Source organism: Pipistrellus kuhlii, unplaced genomic scaffold (genome assembly GCF_014108245.1).
Source record: "Pipistrellus kuhlii isolate mPipKuh1 unplaced genomic scaffold, mPipKuh1.p scaffold_m20_p_1, whole genome shotgun sequence".
Taxonomy (NCBI): Eukaryota; Metazoa; Chordata; class Mammalia; order Chiroptera; family Vespertilionidae; genus Pipistrellus; species Pipistrellus kuhlii.
In genome coordinates this window covers 52,913,140-52,929,938 of record NW_023425404.1, presented here as the reverse complement: position 1 = coordinate 52,929,938, position 16,799 = coordinate 52,913,140, and the positions used below count along the sequence as shown (strand labels likewise).

Genomic DNA, 16,799 nt, shown 5'->3' with positions numbered 1-16,799 from the left:
GCCCATTCCCTCGGCTTTCTCAGGCTGCCACAGCCCGTCCACATCCTCCTCCACAGTGCTCGGCTTTCCCTCCAACTTCAAACATCACACTGTTTGCAGGCCTTTGCTCTTGGTTTCCTTTCTTTTTTTTCTTTTTTTTTTTTTTTAATAGTTTATTGATTTTGCTTTATATTTTTTGTTTATTTTAATTTTAATTCTTTATTGTTTAAAGTATTACATATGTCTTCTTTTTCCCCCATTGGCCTCTCCCCGGCCTCTCCCACCCCCGATTTTGCTTTTTAGAGAGAGGGGAAGGGAGAGGGAGAAACAATGATGTAAGAGCTTAACACTGATTGGCAGCTGCCTCCTGCACGTCCCCTACCAGGAACCGAACCTGCACAGGAGGACGCCGGAGGACTGAGCCACCCCGCTCAAGGTCCTCTTGGTGTTCCTGAGCCCTGTCTAATGCCTTTCTCTTTTTGCTCTTGGAAATCAAGCATGCACTTCAAGTCCTAGCTCAAATCCACCTGCTTTTGTATTCCAGTCCTCTCTCTCCCTCACCTAGCAGTCAGCCTTGGTCTGTCTCATGGCTCTACCACATGGATTCGGAGGCACAGGAGCTGCTGGTGGATCTGTGTCTGTAACTGTGAGTTCCCTGAGGCACCTCTGTATTCCCGTGCTCAGCAAAGTTTGAGTGATTTCTTACAATCAGCTTCTGTTATATCACAACAGAATGTCAACACTTCAAAATTAAGTGCCAGTAAGTGGCCAGCGCAAGGAAAGCCATTGTAGCTCTTAGGGGGAGGTTGTGGTCCAACGAGGAGGTGACTTGAGAGTGATTGTCAGATTAAATTCCTATTTAGAGTTTATTGAGCATATGTACTTTTTTAAAAAATATATTTTATTGAGTTTTTTTAAAAATATATTTTATTGATTTTATACAGAGAAGAAGGGAGAGAGATAGAGAGTTAGAAACATCGATGAGAGAGAGTCATCGATCAGCTGCCTCTTGCACACCCCCCACCGGGGATGTGCCCGCAACCAAGGTACATGCCCTTGACCAGAATCGAACCCGGGACCTTTCAGTCTGCAGGCTGATGCTCTATCCACTGAGCCAAACTGGTTTTGGCTATCAGGAGCATATGTTCTATGTTAGACATTATGCTATAGCAATGAGCTTTCTCCTAGATCACTTCATTTACTCTTCAAAACAGACCTCCTAGGTAATTATTGCATCTATTTCTGTAGATGAAGAAACCGAAGCTAAGAGCAATCAAATGTGCAGTGTCACAGCTAACAAGTGACTGGGGATGGATAAGAGGGCTGGGCTGCCGAGACAGGTTTGGCTCAGTGGATAGAGCGTCGGCCTGAGGACTGGGGGGGCCCGGGTTCGATTCCGGTCAGGGGCATGTACCTTGGTTGCGGGCACATCCCCGGTGGGGGGTGTGCAGGAGGCAGCTGGTCGATGATTCTCTCATCAATGTTTCTGACTCTCTATCCCTCTCTCTTCCTCTCTGTGAAAAATCAATAAAATATATTAAAGAAAAAAAGAAAAAAAAGAGGGCTGGGCTCTGGGCTCTTCCAAAGTCCAGCCCAAGGACTGAGTAATGAGCATGTGGGAGATGCGGCTGTCACCACCTCAGCAGGAATCCAGCGTGTTCCGTGTCTGTAGTAAGCCAGGCTCACGTAGGCCCCACCCCACACATCCCAGAGAGCAGTGGGGAAGAGCGAGGCTTTCAGAACGGTGAGGGGGTGGCTGGAAGGACTGTGTCCCTGAGAACACCCCCATGCTGACCCGCTCCGTGCCGGGGGGTCACTCTGCACAGTCCAGACCTGAGGGATCAGCTGGGCCTCCCTTTCTCAGCTGGCATTAGGGGCATGCACAGTGTGCTTGGATTTGAATATGGGCCCTGGCCTCCCATTTCCTGGTCAAGACTTTGAACAAATTCACCATCTGAACTTCAGTTTCTGCTCTTGTGAGGTGGGGGAAAGAGCAGTGCCTGCTTCACAGCATTAGCGTGCACATCAGATGAAGTAACAGTGACTAATTGGAACTTAGTCTGGTGCGTGGCACATTGTCGGCAATCAGTAAATGTATCTTTTATGATGACTTGACCTTTGGCTGGACCTGTTTATGTTTCCCTGATGCAGATGACAGGTGATATGGGCGGGGCCTCATGCGAGGAGCAGGACAGCTCTCTGGCCGGATCCCTCCTCCCGGGCGGAGGCCTCCTTCCCTGCCCCGCAGCCGCTGGTTTCGGGCAAGAAGGGAGACACAGGCCTGAAGGTAAGTTACCTCAGACGCAGTACCCTGTCACCCCATCCCCGGCAGGGGCCACTCCAGGCCCAGAGAGCCCTCAGTGTGGGCTGGGGAGGGTGCAGTTCTCAGCGCCTGGCAGGGAAGTTTGGCAAAAGAAGCGTGACCACACAGAGAACTGTGCAAACCTGGACCCTTTTGAGAATAAAGCGGGAGCTTTTAGTCATTACTTGGGGGCTACCGGTTAAAGCTGGATGGTGGTGTCTCTGTCCAAGAGCCTTCCAGCAAAGTAGAGTCCCTGGGCCTCACAAAGAAACAGACTCCCCGGGCCAGTTGTGGCTCAGTGTTTGAGTGTTTGACACTCCACCCCCGTCTGGGCACTTGCCCAAACTGCAGGCTAGATTCCCAGTGGGGGTGTACAGGAGGCAGCTGATCAATGATTCTCTCTCATCACTGACATGTGTCTCTCTTTCCTTCTTCTTTCTTCTCTGAAATCAATAAAAAGTATTTTTTTAGAAAAATAGCCGAAACCAGTTAGCTCAGTGGATAGAGTGTCGGCTTGCGGACTGAAAGGTCCCAGGTTCGATTCCGGTCAAGGTCATGTACATTGGCTGTGGGCACATCTCCAGTAGGGGGTGTGCAGGAGGCAGCTGATCAATGTTTCTCTCTCATCTATATTTCTGACCCTCTATCCCTCTCCCTTACTCTCTGTAAAAAATAAATAAATAAATAAATAAATAAATAAATAAACAAATAAATAAAATATATTTTAAAAAAGAAAAAGAAAGCGACTCTGAGTCAACTAGTCCGTGGAAGAGAGAAACCAAACTGCAGTCACACCCGATCCCTTGCAGTCCTGTTGTTTAGGACTCCACACCCACCTCCAAAACTTGTCCCTAGCTCCTGCCGGGTTTGAAGGTATTTGCAGCACTCTGGCCACATCTCTGGGTATGCCCCTGCCGTGCCCCAGAGCTTGGAACCGTGCCTGGCACAGAGAGAGTGTGTTTATTTGTGAAATGTGTGACCTGAACAAATCCATCAACAGCGTTCCTAGCATTAATTATTTAGTTATTGGCCCATCGACCTTCAAGGATGGTACCGTACTTAACTCTGTGACCCCAGCACCTCGCCAGAGGCCAGGCAAAGGGTAAGTTTTCGGTGATTGAGTGAATGGAAGCAGCCTGGCACCCCTTAGCTGTGCCTTGTCTTCTGCCTTCCTGTCTGGCCTCTCCCCACCCCAAGGAGCCTTTCACTGCAGAGCAGGTCAGAGGTAGGTCAGGTAGCCCATGACTTCCCACTGGCTGGGGCACCCAGCTCTGCCACCTTCTGTAAGCGGGCCCCTGGATGTGGAAAAAGAGATCAGGACTACTTCCCTGTGCTTTGTGAAGGCAGGATCCAGACAGCGATTAGACTGAGGAACAGGACGTTCTCCTAGGGCAGCGAGCTGTTTACAAAGGTGGGAGCGGAGCTGGGCAGGGAGGCTGAGTCCAGCTGAGGGAGGAAAGCCTAGGCATGGAAGGTGGCAGGGACCGGCGAGGCTGGAGCTGGAGGGCTGGAGCTGGAGGCTGGGCAGGTCGGGGAAAGGGGCTGAGAAAGCCGGGATTACCTCCTCGTGGCAAAGCCCGGAACTGCAGCGGGTGTTGGAAGGAGAGGATTGTGTTCAGCGAGGCCAATCCGCCACCCCACTCACTGGCCTGCAGTACCAACGCGGCCAGGCCTCCGCCCCAAGCTGGGAACCGCAGCTGCACTCCGGTCCCCGCCCTCAGGGGAGGACTGGGTCCAGGCCCCGCCCCGCCCCGCCCCTCCCGTATGCCTGGCCCCGCCCACACGCCCCTTCCACTCCGCCCGGCCCCGCCCCCTCCTGGCCCCGCCCCTCTCGCGACGACACCCAGTGGCCGCCCCGCGAAGTTCCTGCGCCCGTGCACGAGAGGGCCTGAGAACCCGGAAGTTACGTAGTCGGCGCGCGCCCAGGGGGCGGGAGTCAGCTGAGCTACCGGGGCGAGTGGGGATCACCTGAGCTCCGCTAAGGGGTCGGGGCTCTCTTGGCGGCGGGCGTGGGGTGCAGGACTGCGCCAGGTTCAAGGGGGAGCGTTCCTGAGCCACCTCGTTCCGTAAGGCGACAGCGAGAAGGTCCTCGGGATTTTAAAGAGCAGGAGGGCGGCCATCGCCAGCGTCTGTCAGATCGCTGTGTAGAAGCTGGGGAATCGCAGGCTCCAGTCGGGGCGCAGGGATCCCTGGCGGAAGCCCCGTTTGTAACCCCTGGGGCGGCGAGTCCCGAAGCCAGGCCCCATGGCGTCCATCCTGGATGAGTACGAGGACTCCCTGTCCCGCTCGGCCGTCTTGCAGCCCGGCTGCCCCAGCGTGGGCATCCCCCACTCGGGTAAGGAGAGGGAGGGTGGCTCACAGAGCCCTGGTTCGCCTCCTGGGCGTGCAGTTTGGGTCCAGGCCCCTGGTGCTCCCCGGGCTCTCGTGTGATGGTCGAAGTTTGAAAGAGCAGCCGCGTGATCCGGGCCCTGCCACTAGGGTCCTTGAAAGAGGGAACTGGGACCCAGATAAGGAAGTAACTTGCCTGCAGGACTGCAGTTGGGAGAACTGAGAATAATAGGCTTCAAGATTCACCTGATTCTGTGCTTTTCTCGAGGGCCTTTCTGGAGATGGGAGGAAGAGACTGGGGAAAGAAACTGTGAAAGGCGGGTGTTGTAGGAGAAGGAGGGATGGTCCTAGAGCTAACTTCGTCCCCAAACAGGAGGAAAATGAAGTGTTTTGGGCCTTTGCTAGAGCTGGGTGAAGCCTGGCACTGAGAGGAGACGTTTTTGCAGAGAGTAGTACAGAATTGGCAGAGGGGTCTGAAGTGCTGGGGGTTTTGAGCAATGGTAAAGGAATGAAGTAAAGCCAGAGAGAAAGCAACTTCTGCTTGTTAACCAGCTGATTGGAACGGTTTTCCCAGGTTCCCTGTAGACTCACTGAGAGCATTACTGCACGGGCAGGGAGGAGGGGAGAGGGTGAAGCTAGATGACTTTAGTTGAGCTGGGGTTGCTGGGCCAAAGATTGATAAGGGGAAATGCCCAACCCCCACTCGCCCATAACCATTGGGAGCAGGTACATCATGGCGTGACAGCATCCACAGCATCCCAGGGGTTCTGTCAGAAGTGTGCGAAGAGCCCAGGACTCCGAATGTAGAGGGGATTAGCAAGCTACTTGACATATTGGTTAGTTAACCAAGGCCCTGGGTAGGAATCTGTTGGGAAAGTGGAGAGCAGCACTGTTTCGTTGTTGTTAATCCTCACCGGAGGACACTTTCCCATTGATTTTTAGAGAGTGGAAGGGAGGGGTAGACACAGAGAGAGACATCGATATGAGAGAGACACACTGATTGGTTGTTTCCTGCACGCTCCCTGACCAGGGCTAGGGATCAAACCTGCAACAGAGGTATGTGCCCTTGACTGGAAAGGGAGCTGCAGCCCTTTAGTCCGCAGGCTGACACTATGCACTGAGCCGAACGGGCGAGGGCGGGAGCAGCTTGTTGTTGTTGTTTCTTGCCTTTCTTCCGTCTCTCCCATCGCTAACCTTCCCTTTGCTTCTCCCCTGTAGGGTACGTGAACGCCCAGCTGGAGAAAGAAGCGCCCATCTTCACGAAGCAGCGCATTGACTTTACCCCGTCCGAGCGGATCACCAGTCTTGTCGTCTCCTGCAGCCAGCTCTGCATGAGCCTGGGCAAGGACGCGCTGCTCCGGTGAGTGAGGGCCGGACACAGGAATAGGAGTGGATCGGCGATACTTCGGGACTGCTAACGAACTCGTGCCTTGCTACTTCTCTGGGCAGGTGAAATGGGGGATTTGGAATTTTCAAGAAATATTCTTCCCAAAGAGAACCAACGTAGGGTGGTAGTTAACAATAAGGTGAACCTGGATTCACATTCTATTAATAGCTCTACTACTTGCCAGCTCTGGAATCTTGAGTAAGTCAGCCAGCCTCTAAATGCGTCCCTTCCTCTGATAAAGATAACCCCCCCACTTAGTCACATGGGTCAGTGGAATCCTGAATAAATCCACTCTAAAGGGAAATAATGGTCTGGCTGGCATGGCTCAGTGATTGAACATCAACCTATGAACCAGGAGGTCATGGTTCAATTCCCGGTCACAGCATATGCCTGGGTTGCAGGCTCGATCCCCAGTGTAGGGGATGCAGGAGGCAGCTGATCAATGATTCTCTGTCATCATTGATCTCTCTTTCTCTCTCTCTCTCTCCCTCTCTCTCTTCCTCTCTGAAATAAATAAAAATATATTTTAAAAAATTGAGATAATGTATTTTAATAAATCTGGAAATAAATACATATATAAGTTGACAAAGGTATTAGCAAATTATCCCAGGAATAATTACTTGGGATAAAACAGCTAAACCTCTGTGTCACAGAAATAAATTCTAGGTGAAATCGTTATCGTTATTTAAATATAAAACATAAACAATGCACGCTGGCCCTAGCCGGTTTGGCTCAGGAGAGATAGTGTCAGCCTGCCAATTGAAGGGTCCCGGGTTCAATTCTGGTCAAGGGCACATGCCAGGGTTTCAGGCTCAATCAATCCCCAGTGTGTGTGTGTGTGTGGGGGGGGGGGGGGGGGCCTCGCGGTATGCAGGAGGCAGCTGATCAATGATTCTCTCTCATCTTTGATGTTTCTATCTCTTTCTCCCTCTCTGAAATCAATAAAAAATATGCATAAAAAGTAAATAAATAAAAATAAACAACGCACCCTGGTTGGTGTGGCTTTGCTGGTTGGAGTGTTGTCCTGTCATCCCATGCGCCATAAAGACGACAGGTTTGGTTCCCAGTCAGGGCACATACGAGGTTGTGGGGGTTTCATCTCCAATCGGGGCGCATACTGGAGGCAACTGATAGATGTTTCTCTCACATCAATGTTTCTCCCTCCCCCCATCTCTCTCTCGTTCTCCCTATCTCTCTCTAAACATATTCTCAGATGAGGATTTTTTTTTAAATATATATATATATTTTAAATCTTTATTCATATTATTACAGATGTCCCTCTTTCGCCCCCCCTCCGTTGCTCCCCTCCACCAGGTTCCCACCCCACCCTCTGCCCTTTCCCCACCCCCCATTGTCCTCATCCATAGGTGCACAGTTTATGTTCAGTCTCTTCCCACACACCCCTCTCCCCTTTTCCCCAAGAATCGTCAGTTCACTCCCCTTCCATACCTCTGATTCTATTATATTCAACAGTTAATATTGTTCATCAGAGTTTTTTTTAATTTCCTCGGTTTTTAGATTCACTTGTTGATAGTTATGTATTTGTTGTTCATGGTTTTTATCTTTATTTACTTTCTCTTCCAAAAGAACCCACTTCAGCAATTCATATAATTCTGGTTTGGTGGTGATGAACTCCTTTAGCTTTTTTTTATTGATGAAGCTATTTATCTAGCCTTCGATTCTGAGTGATAGCTTTGCTGGGTAGATTATTTTTGGCTGTAGGTTCTTATTATTCATCACCTTGAATATTTCTTGCCATTCCCATCTGGCCTGCATGGTTTCTGGTGAGAAATCAGCTGACAATCGTATGGGTGCTCCTTTATAGGTAACTACCTGCTTTTCTCTTGCTGCTTTTAATATTCTCTCTTTGTCTTTTGCTCTTGGAATTTTAATTATGATGTGTCTTGGTGTGGTCCTCTTTGGATTCCTTTTGTTTGGAGTTCTGTGCGCTTCCTGGACTTGTAAGTCTAATTCTTTCACCAGGTGGGGGAGTTTTCTGTCACTATTTCTTTCAGTATGTTTTCGATATCTTGCTCTCTCTCATCTTCTGGGACCCCCATAATTCTGACGTTGGTTCGCTTGAAGTTGTCCCAGAGATTTCTTACATTATCTTCAATTTTCTGGATTCTCTTGCCTTCTAGCTTCTGTGGAGGAGTGTCTTCTGGCTCTTTATGTTCCAAATCTTTGACTTGATTCTTGCGATCTTTCATTCTGTTTTTAGGACTCTGTATAATATTGTTTATTTCAGACAATGTATTCTTTATTTCTTGTTGATCCCTTATTATTTCTAGTTGATCCCTTTTCATATGCTTATAAGTCTCATTTATTTTATCGGCCTTTTCTAGGAGATTCTTGAACAACCTTATAAGTGTGGTTTTGAACTCCAGTCACTTTTTGTCCTCCATTTCTTTCGTTTGTGATCTATTTCATTGTCTCGGCATTTTTGCAGCTTCCCTGATGGGGCGGAGTTTCAGGGTGGAGCCTACAGCCTTGGCTTCCGGCAGCCACACCCTGTGCGGCTCCTGAGTTTCAGTATTCCTCAGGGTCCTTCAGTACTCGCTGCAAGCACCTCTGAGAGTGAGGTGCCTTCGAGTTTCGCCTGCTACCAAACAGTCTAGTCTCTCCCCCAATGAGCCCGGAACTGGGGTTCAGTTAGCCAACCGTTTCTTCTCTGCGCACAATGTGCACGCTTCCGGGGGCTCTGCCTTTCGCCGCTCCCCCGGGGTTCTGCCTTACAGCCCAGGCTCCCTCTGTATGAGCCTGGGTCCCCAGGGTCTGGCTTAGAACTGGGGTTCAGCGCTGTCGGGTCTGGGGCCCAGCACAGTTCGGAGCTTTTATCTCCTTCCTGCTAGGGACACCAGCCAGGCACTCAGCCGCCCCTCCTCTCCGGCTCTGTCCTCTCCACATGCGTGTCTCCGTACCTTAGGCTTTTACAGCTCCTCCGCTCTTCCTTCTGGTTTTCTCCTTGCTTCTCGTTGTAGAATTTCCAGTCAGTCGACTTTCCTGTAGTTCTGAGTAATGTCCATTTTATATTTTAGTTGTATTTTATTGAAATTGTTGTGTGCGGCTGCAGTTAGGTGTTTACCTGTGCAGCCATCTTGGATCCTCCTCTTTTTTATTTTTATTGATTTTAGAGTGGAAGGGAGAGGGAGAAAGAAATAGACCCATCAATGATGAGAGAGGATCACTGAGCCACATCAACCAGGCAGGTGAGGATTTTTTTAAAAAAGAATATTTAATAAATTTCTACGTTCTTGGGCTGAAGGAAGGTCTTCCTACTTAAGCTAGAAAATCCAGATGCCAAAAGCAAAAGATATAATTAATTGCATAGTAATTGCTATTGTGACAGAACAAATAGCAATGGTTCAGTTCAAGACAAAAGATGGTGGGAAAATAGTTTTTCCACATGACTAACAATCTACATCCTTGTTTCTTAAAAAGCCCTTATAAATTAATAGAAAAGGGAGAGCAAAGGGTATAAACAAGCAGTTCACAGAAGAGGAACTCCAAATTTCCACTAAACATCTGAAAATATTTTTAACTTCTGGGAATTCAAATTAAAATAACACTAAGATGCCATTTTTAAAAATTATAAGATTGGCAAAAATTAAAAACAGTAATATGTGGTGCTGGTGAAGATGCACAGAAACGGACTCTCATACATTGCTGGTGAGAGTATAAATTGCCACCATCTTTTGGAAAAATAATTGGCAATGTCTGTTAAAATTTGAAATTATAACTGACCCAGCAATCCCATTTTGGGAAATACATAACCATAGAAATAAAAGTACTCGTTGCAAGGATACAGATTCAAGGATATTGATTGCAGCATTATTTGTTTGTTTGTTTGTGTATTTGTTTGTTTTGTTAATCCTCATCGGAAGGTATTTTTCCATGGCTTTTCAAAGACAGTAAAAAGGAGAGAAGGAGGAGAGAGAGAGTGAAACATTGATGTGAGAGAGACACATCAACTAGTTGCCTCCTACACACACCCTGCCCATGGGCAGGGAACAAACCCACAAATGGGGTACGAGGAACATGTCCTTGACCAGGAATTGAACCTGAGACCCTCCAGTGCCCGGCTGGTGCTCCGACCACTGAGAACATCCAGCCAGGATGATCACAGCATTATCCCTGGTAGGAAAAACTGGACGTGAGCTGAATGCTTACCAGTAGGAAAATGATGATTAAATTATGGTTCAGCCATAAAAGAAATATGCATTTATTAAAACGAGTTAGAGCTGTATCTGTTAACTCAGTGAATGCTCATGAAATATCCAAGTGAGAAAAGCAAATTATAAGTTAAGGTGCCCACACACACACACACACACTATGAAGTCATTTTTGTAAAAATTGACAAAACACTATATTATAAATATGGAGAAAGATGTTAGCATCAGTGTTCTCTGTCGGGAATGACAGGTTTGAGAAGAAAATCATTAGTTTTTTCTTTATACATCTTTACAATGATTTCTTTAGTTAGAATGAGCATATAATTTAAAAAGATTCTAATAAGGGAACTATAATTCAAACAGGAATATTTCTCAAGGTTATTGTGAAGATTGAGATCATACTAGATTAAGCTCTTGGCATGGTGCTTGATATATAGAAAGTACTCAGTAACCATTAGCTACAATTTGTTGTTCATTTTTCACCCCAGGAGTCTGGGATACCCCTGCTTATTTTCCTGGATGCACTGGAGGTCTGTTGAGTAGAGGAGAAAGATTTCTGCTTAGTGGACTTCTCAAAATGAGGTTCGGGAGTTCTCAGCTGAGGGTTAAGGACCTGCCTGTGTTTCAGAGTCCCGTGGGATTGTGTTCAGAGTTTTATGTGTATATGTAGATTTCAGGGAAGAAAGGCTGTGGCTCTCATCAAATTATAAAGAGGTCTGTGATTCGAGAAAAGGATCTGCCCTCCTCTTGTCCTGACAGCATTGACCTGGGCAAGGCAAATGAACCCAACCATGTGGAGCTGGGGCGCAAGGATGATGCCCGAGTTCACAAGATGTTCCTGGACCACACTGGTAAGTGGAGGATGGCGGGTGGGGGTGGGGCTGAGGTAAGTCACTGTCTGGTGGTGAGGGCAAGGAGGAGGCTGAGGGTGGAATAGCAGCAACCTCCAGGATGCCACGCTCTCCCCTGTTCCAGGCTTTCACCTGCTGATTGCTCTGAGCAGCACAGAGGTCCTTTATGTGAACCGTAACGGACAGAAGGTACGGCCGCTGGCACGCTGGAAGGGGCAGCTGGTGGAGAGTGTGGGCTGGAACAAGGCCCTGGGCACCGAGAGCAGCACAGGCCCCATCCTGGTTGGCACTGCCCAAGGCCAGATCTTCGAGGCAGAGCTCTCCGCCAGCGAGGGTGGGCTTTTCGGCCCTGCCCCGGATCTCTACTTCCGCCCGCTGTACGTCCTGAGCGAAGAGGGGGGCCCGGCGCCTGTGTGCTCCATCGAGGCCGAGCGGGGCCCTGACGGGCGCGGCTTCGTGATCGCCACCACCCGGCAGCGCCTCTTCCAGTTCATAGGCCGCGCGCCAGAGGGAGCCGAGGCGCAGAGCTTCCTGGGGCTCTTCGCCGCCTTCGCGGACCACCCACCCCCGTTCCGCGAGTTCCCCAGCAGCCTGGGCTACAGCGAGCTGGCCTTCTACACCCCCAAACTGCGCTCCGCGCCGCGGGCCTTCGCCTGGATGATGGGGGATGGCGTGCTGTACGGGTCACTGGACCACGGGCGTCCCGACTCCCTGCTGAGCGAGGAGCGGGTCTGGGAGTACCCAGAGGGGGTAGGGCCCGGGGCCAGCCCACCCCTGGCCATCGTCCTGACCCAGTTCCACTTCCTGCTGCTGCTGGCAGACCGGGTGGAGGCGGTGTGCACGCTGACGGGGCAGGTGGTGCTGCGGGACCGCTTCCTGGAGAAGTTCGGGCCGCTGAGGCACATGGTGAAGGACCCGGCCACCGGCCACCTGTGGGCGCACACGGAGCGGGCCGTGTTCCGCTACCACGTGCAGCGCGAGGCCCGGGACGTGTGGCGCACCTACCTGGACATGAACCGCTTCGACCTGGCCAAGGAGTACTGCCGGGAGCGGCCCGACTGCCTGGACACCGTCCTGGCCCGGGAGGCCGCCTTCTGCTTTCATCAGCGCCGCTACCTGGAGAGCGCCCGCTGCTACGCCCTGACCCAGAGCTACTTCGAGGAGATCGCCCTCAAGTTCTTGGAGGCCCGGCAGGAGGAGGCTCTGGTTGAGTTCTTGCAGCGCAAACTGGCCAGCTTGAAGCCGTCCGAGCGCACCCAGGCCACGCTGCTGACGACCTGGCTGACGGAGCTGTACCTGAGCCGGCTCGGGGCCCTGCAGGGCGACCCGGAGGCCCTGGGCCCCTACCGGGAGACGCGGGAGCGCTTCCGCGCCTTCCTCAGCAGCCCCCGCCACAAGGAGGCGCTCTTCGCCAGCAGGGCCTCCGTCCACGAGCTGCTCGCCAGCCACGGGGACACGGAGCACATGGTCTACTTCGCCGTGATCATGCAGGACTACGAGCGGGTGGTGGCGTACCACTGCCAGCACGAGGCCTACGAGGAGGCCCTGGCGGTGCTGGCCCGCCACCGGGACCCCCAGCTCGTCTACAAGTTCTCGCCCATCCTCATCCGCCACATCCCCAGGCAGCTGGTGGACGCCTGGATCGAGATGGGCAGCCGGCTGGACGCCCGGCAGCTCATCCCCGCCCTGGTGAACTACAGCCAGGGCGGCGAGGCCCAGCAGGTGAGCCAGGCCATCCGCTACATGGAGTTCTGCGTGAACGTGCTGGGCGAGACGGAGCAGGCCATTCACAACTACCTGCTGTCGCTGTATGCCCGCGGCCAGCCGGCCTCGCTGCTGGCCTACCTGGAGCAGGCGGGGGCCAGCCCGCACCGCGTGCACTACGACCTCAAGTACGCGCTGCGGCTCTGCGCCGAGCACGGCCACCACCGAGCCTGTGTCCACGTCTACAAGGTCCTGGAGCTGTACGAGGAGGCCGTGGACCTGGCCTTGCAGGTGAGCCCGTGAGTCCTGTCGCCATCTAAGAGAGGGGCCTGGAGAGCAGCAACGTCAGTGCTGAGGGGTTGGAGAGGTGGCTGTGGCCGGGGGGCGCTGGCTTCCTCTGCGGAGAGGTGCTGCAGTACAGAGGCTGAGAACGGGGACTCTGAAGTTGGGATTTGAATTCCGATTCTGCCACTTTCTAAGCTGTGTGACCGCAGGCTCGTTCTGAAGCTCTCTGTGCCTCCGATGATTCATCCAAAGAAGGGGGTCATAGGATAGTACTTCCCTCAGATGAAAGTGCTGAATAGGAAAAGCACTCAGAACAGTGCCTGTTGCTTAGGTAAGTCCTACACACACGCTAGCTATTGTATTACGGTCACAAATGCAGAAGGACATTTCTCAAATCAGTTGAATCAAATGAGTTATTACCTAAAGGACTTACTGAATGTCTGAAGGCAGGGCCCCAAATCTGGATTGTGATGATGTGAACCCCCCAGGTGGTTTTTAAGTTCACTAAGATTGAAGCCCGCCGTCATAAGTAGCTTCTGCAGAGCTGTGGGGGGACGGGACCCCCCGAGGCAGGTTTCTGGCTCGGCTCCCAGAAGCCCCTTCTCAGGCCCAGGGTCTCCCTCGGCATCGGGCTCTCCCACAGCCTCTGTCCTGGGTGGGGAGGAGGCTTGACCCTAACACTCGTGGTTGCCCCACAGGTGGACGTGGACCTGGCCAAGCAGTGCGCCGATTTGCCCGAGGAAGACGAGGAACTTCGCAAGAAGCTGTGGCTGAAGATTGCGCGGCACGTGGTGCAGGAGGAGGAGGACGTGCAGACCGCCATGGCCTGCCTGGCCAGCTGCCCCCTGCTCAAGATCGAGGACGTGCTCCCCTTCTTCCCCGACTTCGTCACCATCGACCACTTCAAGGAGGCCATCTGCAGCTCCCTGAAGGCCTACAGCCACCACATCCAGGAGCTGCAGCGGGAGATGGAGGAGGCCGCGGCCAGCGCCCAGCGCCTCCGGCGGGACCTGCAGGAGCTGCGGGGCCGCCACGGCACCGTGGAGCCCCAGGACAAGTGTGCCACCTGCGACTTCCCGCTGCTCAGCCGCCCCTTCTACCTCTTCCTCTGCGGCCACATGTTCCACGCGGACTGCCTGCTGCAGGCCGTGCGGCCTGGGCTGCCTGCCTACAAGCAGGCCCGGCTGGAGGAGCTGCAGCGCAAGCTGGGGGCCGCTCCGCCCCCCACCAAGGGCTCCGGCCGGGCGAAGGAGGCCGAGGGGGGCGCTGCTGCCGCGGGGCCAAGCCGGGAACAGCTCAAGGCTGACCTGGATGAGCTGGTGGCCGCCGAGTGTGTGTACTGTGGGGAGCTGATGATTCGCTCCATCGACCGGCCCTTCATCGACCCCCAGCGCTACGAGGAGGAGCACCTCAGCTGGCTGTAGGAGGCGGCCGCCCCTGCTAGGCGGGCAGGCGGGCAAGCACAGCGACTTGCGGGTCTTAGGAAGGCGGCGTGAGGGGGCTGCTGCGAGGCCGCGGCTGTAGGAGGGAGCGGATTACAGCCGTGGCCCATGGGGGTGTCCGCGCTGAGCGCACCTGCCCGCTGCTCAGGCTGCTCCTCAGGGCGCCTTCGGGCTGCTGCTCCGCCAGGCCGGCAGCCCGCCTCCCGGCACAGGGCATGAGCCAGAAAGGTCACCGCTCCGATCGCCTTCCCACCCCCTCAGCATCGAACAGCTCGGTTTTCCTTCTCGCTCTCGGCACACTTCCTGCTCAGCTTCTAGAGCAGGAGTACCGTTCTCCCTTTTCACTCCGCGCCTCTCCTCTCCCAGAGGAAGCCCTCTCTCCTGTCTGCCCCCGGGGCGCAGAAGCGGAAAGACACCCCCTCCAGGTCTGGGCGTGGGGGTGGGGGAGGCGGTGCGGGCAGTGGGTGCGGGCTTGTGCACCCTGTTGGGTGTCCGCTGTGGAGGACAGCGGGAGCTGGTGATGGCGGAGAGCATTAAACTGCGTTGCACTGTGGCTCGAGCTGGTGGGTTGTGATGCTGGCTGAGTGGGCGGGGGCCGCGGGGAAGCTGCCTGGATCCTGCGTGCTTTCGAGCCTTGGCCCTGTGTCTTCACCTGGAAGTGGGACAGGATGATCGGCCCGTCCCTCCCCTCTATCCTCTGATTCTTGGCTTCTGTTGGAAATGACCACCCATCATCCTGTTTGGAACAGGGGCTGTTCTTCCCTCTGCCAGCAGGGGGTGCTGCTCCCCACAGAATCCTTTGCACGCAGGCAGCTGGACGTGCCGATTCCTCGCTTTCTCCAGGAGTGCTTCCTCAGTCTGTCCCTTCCCCAGTTGTCCCAAGCATTTTTCTGGGTGTCTCGGTGACCTAACCATGAATCTAAGCCCCTCGTTCCTTCTCCCTCCATTAGCCCTTACAAATACTAGGTTTTGCTTGCCCCTCTCCACCAGCTTGGATTCCTGTGGGCCCAGGTGCTGCCCATCTTTGATACTGCCCCACCACTGTCTGGCACTTAGCCATAGTGCTGAGGTCCAGCATGGAGGGGAGGGTGCCATTGCTACCAACCATGGCATTTGGCAAACAGGTTTTTTCCTCTCTAGCTCCTGTGCCCTGCCCCTCCCCCAGATCACACTTCTTTCGTTGTGGCTGGAAGCTAAGCCACAAGCAAAGATGCTTCGAGCGGGGCCTTCCTGTGACATCAGCGAACAGCCTTTGCTCCTGACGCGGGTGTCCACAGTCCACAGCCTGCTCTCTGGGTGTGGCCTGTTGGCTGCCAGACTGAAATAAAACAACAAGCGAGTGTTCCTGGAATCGGGCTGGGGTCAAGGCACCTGGCTGGTGTCTGCAGTCTCTTCTTTCTCCCTGCGGTCAAATCCTCCTCCAAGATGTGTCTGCTGCGGTCCCGGTGGAATCTTGCCCACCTGACTTCCCCAACCACTGGAACAACAGCAAGGCCTCTGCCAGCTCCGATGCGCCTCAGATTCCCCATGTTCCCCCAGAAGTAAGAGTGGGAGTAAGTGTGTGTGTGTGTGTGTGTGTGTGTGTGTGTGTGAGGGGGGGGGGGGTCTCACTGGGTAAGCAGAGGACATCAGAATCCTGTTCTCTTTCCCGTTCCAGGAAGATCTGGAAGGCTTCTATTCCCTCTCCCCATGTGGCCTAAGGCTCTCCTCACACCTACACATGCCCAGCAGAGGACTCGGGGTGTTGTACCTCCCCTCACCCCCTCCCGTTTGTACATTTTAGGTCTAAGCCTCGGCCTGCCCCTGGCACGGTCCCTTCCCTACTTAGAACAGCTTGGGGCTTCTGTCTGTGCACATAATGGGGGCCTAATATGCTAGTTAAACAAACACTGCCTATCGCCCCCTCCTCCCAGAGAACTTGGCTAAGACAGCCTGGGACGCCCCTGCCCCTTCTGTCCTCTCTCAGCCTGCCCATCTGGTCCCGGGCGGCTTCCTCATTCCTGGAAAAAGGCCCCAGGTTTCCCTGGCACTGAGAGAGAGAGAGGGGTTCCGTTGAGTCAGGGCAACGGGAAGCCACAGCTCTTAGATCCCTGGAAACCAAGCAAGGCCTGGAACGAAGGGGAGAGAGAAGGCCCTCAGGGCCTTGGCCCTGAGCCTGGGGGAGGGCCAGCGAGGGGGAGGGGGAGCTGTGTGGGCAGCGGCCAAGATGAATGAGCTGCTCCTGGAGCGGCCACTGGAAATAGAAGGAGTGGCCAGAGGCCGTGACGCTGGGATCAGGGCAGGAGGCCTGTAAACAAGGAAGCCACCTGGGGGAGATGCAGGGCGGCCACTGGTCCTGGGAGCAGGTGC

The 16,799-nt window shown here is 53.5% G+C and overlaps 1 protein-coding gene across 3 annotated transcripts; it reads left to right on the top strand.

Moving 5' to 3' along the window:
• The first annotated feature begins 3,206 nt into the window (after nt 1–3,206).
• VPS18 (VPS18 core subunit of CORVET and HOPS complexes) lies at nt 3,207–15,803 on the top strand. 3 transcript variants are annotated; one of them, XM_045574371.1, is made up of 5 exons: nt 3,207–3,624; nt 5,828–5,969; nt 10,928–11,019; nt 11,144–13,014; nt 13,707–15,803. In XM_045574371.1, the coding sequence occupies exons 2-5, from the start codon at nt 5,941–5,943 to the stop codon at nt 14,430–14,432; spliced, it is 2,718 nt and encodes a 905-aa protein (XP_045430327.1). In that variant the 5' UTR covers nt 3,207–3,624; nt 5,828–5,940; the 3' UTR covers nt 14,433–15,803. The 3 variants fall into 3 exon arrangements, with proteins under 3 accessions (XP_045430327.1, XP_036301371.1, XP_036301379.1); XM_036445478.2 differs by lacking the exon at nt 3,207–3,624 and adding an exon at nt 4,181–4,616; XM_036445486.2 differs by lacking the exon at nt 3,207–3,624 and having other exon boundaries at nt 5,834–5,969; nt 10,839–11,019.
• The last annotated feature ends 996 nt before the right edge of the window (nt 15,804–16,799 follow it).

Bases quoted from the DNA above. Each gene is read 5' to 3' on its own strand.
- VPS18 (XM_036445478.2), top strand. From the start codon at position 4,526: ATGGCGTCCATCCTGGATGAGTACGAGGACTCCCTGTCCCGCTCGGCC. The intron at 11,020-11,143 runs GTAAGTGGAGGA...CCCCTGTTCCAG, and splicing joins GATGTTCCTGGACCACACTG to GCTTTCACCTGCTGATTGCT. The intron at 13,015-13,706 runs GTGAGCCCGTGA...GTTGCCCCACAG, and splicing joins CCGTGGACCTGGCCTTGCAG to GTGGACGTGGACCTGGCCAA.